Consider the following 3,557-nt stretch of genomic DNA (forward strand, 5'->3'; position numbering starts at 1 on the left):
TAAGGGTTCTGAAGTTGGAAATTGCCCTTGAAAGATTACAGCTAAAACCACGCAAGAGGGGGGGAAACTATGGTGGCAAGTACTACTTGTTTCGATTTATCTGTTGCTATTTCTCTTGTCCTGTCTTTGCATAAAATTGTTGCTATTTGTCTTGCCCATTCCTTGCATAAACTTGCTTCTATGTGCTGTCCATTATTTGTATAAATTTTTGATATCTTGATGGACTGAACTCTCTTGTCGAAAATTATAAAACTTGTACCAGAATAAAGTTCTACAGAAAAATTTCCAGGTTTGCATCCAATGTTACATGTCTTCTTTTGTGGTAATTTCTTGTCTCTTGGTCACAGTCAATCTTCTTTTTACAAGATGAACCTTATGTCCTTCAAAATTACTGTTACAATGATTAACCAAGCATGAAGAACAAAATCAAATTTCTTGGTTCTCTTTGTCTGTGTAAACTTTCAATCAGATACCCAAGAAAGGCTCTACTGTTCTCAGTATTCTGGCGTCTTGGCAGAGAGGATCAAACATGGGTTAACCTGTTTCAGACTTCTACTGTTATGATAGCACAGGCACCTTACATGGTGATTAAAACTAGGAAAGCCGATTGATTAAATCACGTGAGAAGGCTGTCCATTTCAATGCAAACTATGACACCTAAGAAGAGATGAACAAATGTTTGAATGACTGCTGAAGCAACTGAAAGGGAACTTGGGACTTCATAGAGTGCATCTTATTCCATATATTTAGATGTGCTTTGCTTTGGTACAGTTTCTAAGGCACTATCTGATAGATACACACAAGTGAATGAAAAATAGGAGGCCAAAGAGTGATGGCACTTGTATTATTTGATCAAGCTTAGTACTCGTAGTTAGTAGTGTACATATTTCCTTCATACTGTATAATCTTAATCCTTGTAAAATGGAAAGGAGGCTCTCTTTTTGTTGTTGCACGCATCCCTGCATTACTAATTCAAACATGTAACAAAAGAAACCGATACTGTCCATAAAATTATTGCTGACATTCCCATAACAGAATGAGAATTATTGCAATGATGACATTCTGCAAAAGGGGAAAAAAGAAGAGAGAACATTCTTGAGAAGAGATTGTGTCATCTCCTGACGGTGTAGAAAGGAACCCTGTCTACCTTCGACGGCGGTGATGATATGCCATAATTCCTTTCCCCCGTAGGCACATCGTAGAACTGTGCCAAGTACTCCAAGGCTTCGTGGTTCCCACTGCAAATCTTCCACAGCGATGCCACTTCCCCAGGAGCAACTGTGCCCCAGTCCTCGCAGTCATTCAGAAACTCCAGCAGTTTGGAGTAGTAAGAGTCATAATTCATCAGCAATAACGGGACCGGTAGAGCCGATCCGATCCTCTCCAGCTGAATCAGCGCCATGATCTCAAAAAGCTCATCCAGCGTCCCAATGCCGCCGGGCAATGCGACGATGGCGGTTTTGTCCGCGGAGCTGTTGCGCACTACAGCGTCCACTAAGCCATGCTTCCTTGCCGAGAAGAACCTGCAGGTGAGGTAGGTCTCCGAGGGCAGGTAAGGGTGGAAGTTCGAGGCTGTCCATTCACCGGCCTCCTTGCCGATCCTGAAGCCGCCGACCGGCTTGCCCGCCTCGAGGGCGCCCTGGGTGGCAGCATCCATGAGGCCGGGGCCGGCGCCCGTCCATGTGGTGCAGTCCAGCAGCTTGGCTATCTCCGCCGCGAGCTGGGCGGTCTGGCGGTAGTGGGGGTGCGCGGCCGGCACCCTGGAGGAGCCGAGGTAGACGGCGCCACGGCCGAGGCGGCGGACGAGCTCGTAGCACCTCGCAATCTCCTCCCTCACCTGCGATACAGATCCGCCGCGTGAGGGATGGGGCTCGCCGCCGTCACGGACAAATCGTAACGGGAAGGGGGAGGAAGAACAATCACCTCGTGGGGGCTGCCCCTCTCGGGCTCCATCGCCTCTCCTCCTCCCACTCCGGCCTGCTGCTGGTGAGGATTTGCGGCGGCGACGACGCTCCGCGCCCGGACTGCTCTGCTGCGGACGAGGCGCGAGGTCGGCCATGGCAGATGGCGAAACGGGAGAGGGGTGTGAGGACCGCCGCGGCCGCCGCTGGGTCTGAGCCAAGGCCTCGCGAGCCCTAGGCGGGACCCGAACTCGGCCCTCGATCCTACCACCGAGCTCGCCGTTGCCGCTTCCATGGATTCCCCAGAACAGCAGCGCGGTGCGCGTTCTGTGTTTTCTTTTCTTTTTCCTTTAGAAAACTGCGCGTCTCTGCTAGGCATCGTTGTTCCCAATCCCACCACACGGAAAGGAGGCCGCTGGTATGCATCGCCTGCTGCGAGTAACAACACCACATCGCCCGCGGTGCTTCGTTATTAGACCGGCCCGTTTACACCTCTTGTCTATGCGTTTGTTCCCTGTTTTTTTTAACCGATATATCATCATTTATAAAAAAATTGGTGAAAAACTAGGCTAGCATCTTTTTTTTTAGAGAAAAGAGAGCTTTATATATTACTTGTATCGGGAGTACAATCTTTCAAGATTACATCAGTTATACTACATGGCACACTGCTCATCATAAAAAAACTGCCATTAGATCTAGCGTAAGCAGCAAGTTTATGTGCAGCCACGTTGCTCTCTCTTTCAATCTTTGTCACTCTCCAGGATGGGGAATTCTTCAACAATTCCAAAGAATCGTTATAAGTAGTCCACCATCTTGGCCTGATCACAGACTTTGCATTGAGGGCCTCCACAACAGTCGCACAGTCTGTCTCGAATATCGTCGGACCAACATATATTTTTTCCAAAGTTTGCATGCCTAAAAGCATCGCCTGCCCTTCAGCCTCTTCGTCATCACTGCACTTAGGGAGGGTCCAGCCCGCACTAAACAAGACCTCGTCGTCGCTGTTTCTTGCAATGACCCCAGCCGCTGCCAAACTCGAAGTAGCAATGAAAGATGCATCAAAATTTACCTTCATAACGCCAACAGGGGCCCTGGTCCAATTGGAAGCATGGGCACTAACTTCAGATTTCGCTCTAGGAATTGCAGCCACAGGAGTTTTGCCCTTCAAGTCATGGGCAGAATTAATGTCTCCGTTAAGGCAGTACCAATAATTAGACAAGAAGATGACAGATTCGGCAACGGAAGCAGTACCTTTATGATGCATTATATCATCACGTAAGTACCAGGCTCTCCATAACAACAACAAGATTCTCTCTTTGGAGGTGTTATCACATTGGCTAAGTAACATCAGCAACCAATCGGGTCCTGAACGATCGAAGCATTCTTCTTTTGGCAAAGGCCAAACTTTCCTCATAGCTTCTCTGATAGCTCTAGCTTTAGTACAGCGAACAGTAGCATGGTAAGCATCCTCAGGCTCCCTACCACAAATATTGCAAATACTATCGTGTTCCAAAGTCCGCTTCAATTTGTTTTCTTTTGTTGGTAAGGAATCAGTAGCAGTTCTCCAAGCAAAAATTCTGATCTTGTGGGGGATGTGTGCTTTCCATATGAGGTTCCAAAGAGACACTCTTCCATTGCCATGGCTATGTGATGATT

At 47.8% G+C, this 3,557-nt stretch overlaps 1 protein-coding gene across 1 annotated transcript; it reads right to left on the reverse strand.

The window, feature by feature from the left end:
* Positions 1–808: 808 nt before the first annotated feature.
* LOC123151911 (uncharacterized) lies at positions 809–2,300 on the reverse strand. The gene is made up of 2 exons (XM_044571544.1): positions 1,924–2,300; positions 809–1,837 (listed from the first exon to the last, which is right to left on the reverse strand). Exons 1-2 carry the CDS (start codon positions 2,278–2,280, stop codon positions 1,112–1,114), a joined length of 1,083 nt encoding a protein of 360 aa, XP_044427479.1. The 5' UTR covers positions 2,281–2,300; the 3' UTR covers positions 809–1,111.
* Positions 2,301–3,557: the final 1,257 nt, after the last annotated feature.

The sequence above is a fragment of the Triticum aestivum genome, chromosome 7A, assembly GCF_018294505.1.
Source record: "Triticum aestivum cultivar Chinese Spring chromosome 7A, IWGSC CS RefSeq v2.1, whole genome shotgun sequence".
NCBI lineage: Eukaryota > Viridiplantae > Streptophyta > Magnoliopsida > Poales > Poaceae > Triticum > Triticum aestivum.

Coding starts and splice junctions, on each gene's coding strand:
- LOC123151911 (XM_044571544.1), bottom strand. CDS start 2,280: ATGCCTAGCAGAGACGCGCAGTTTTCTAAAGGAAAAAGAAAAGAAAAC. Junction 1,838..1,923: donor AGAGGGGCAGCCCCCACGAG/GTGATTGTTCTT, acceptor TCTGTATCGCAG/GTGAGGGAGGAGATTGCGAG.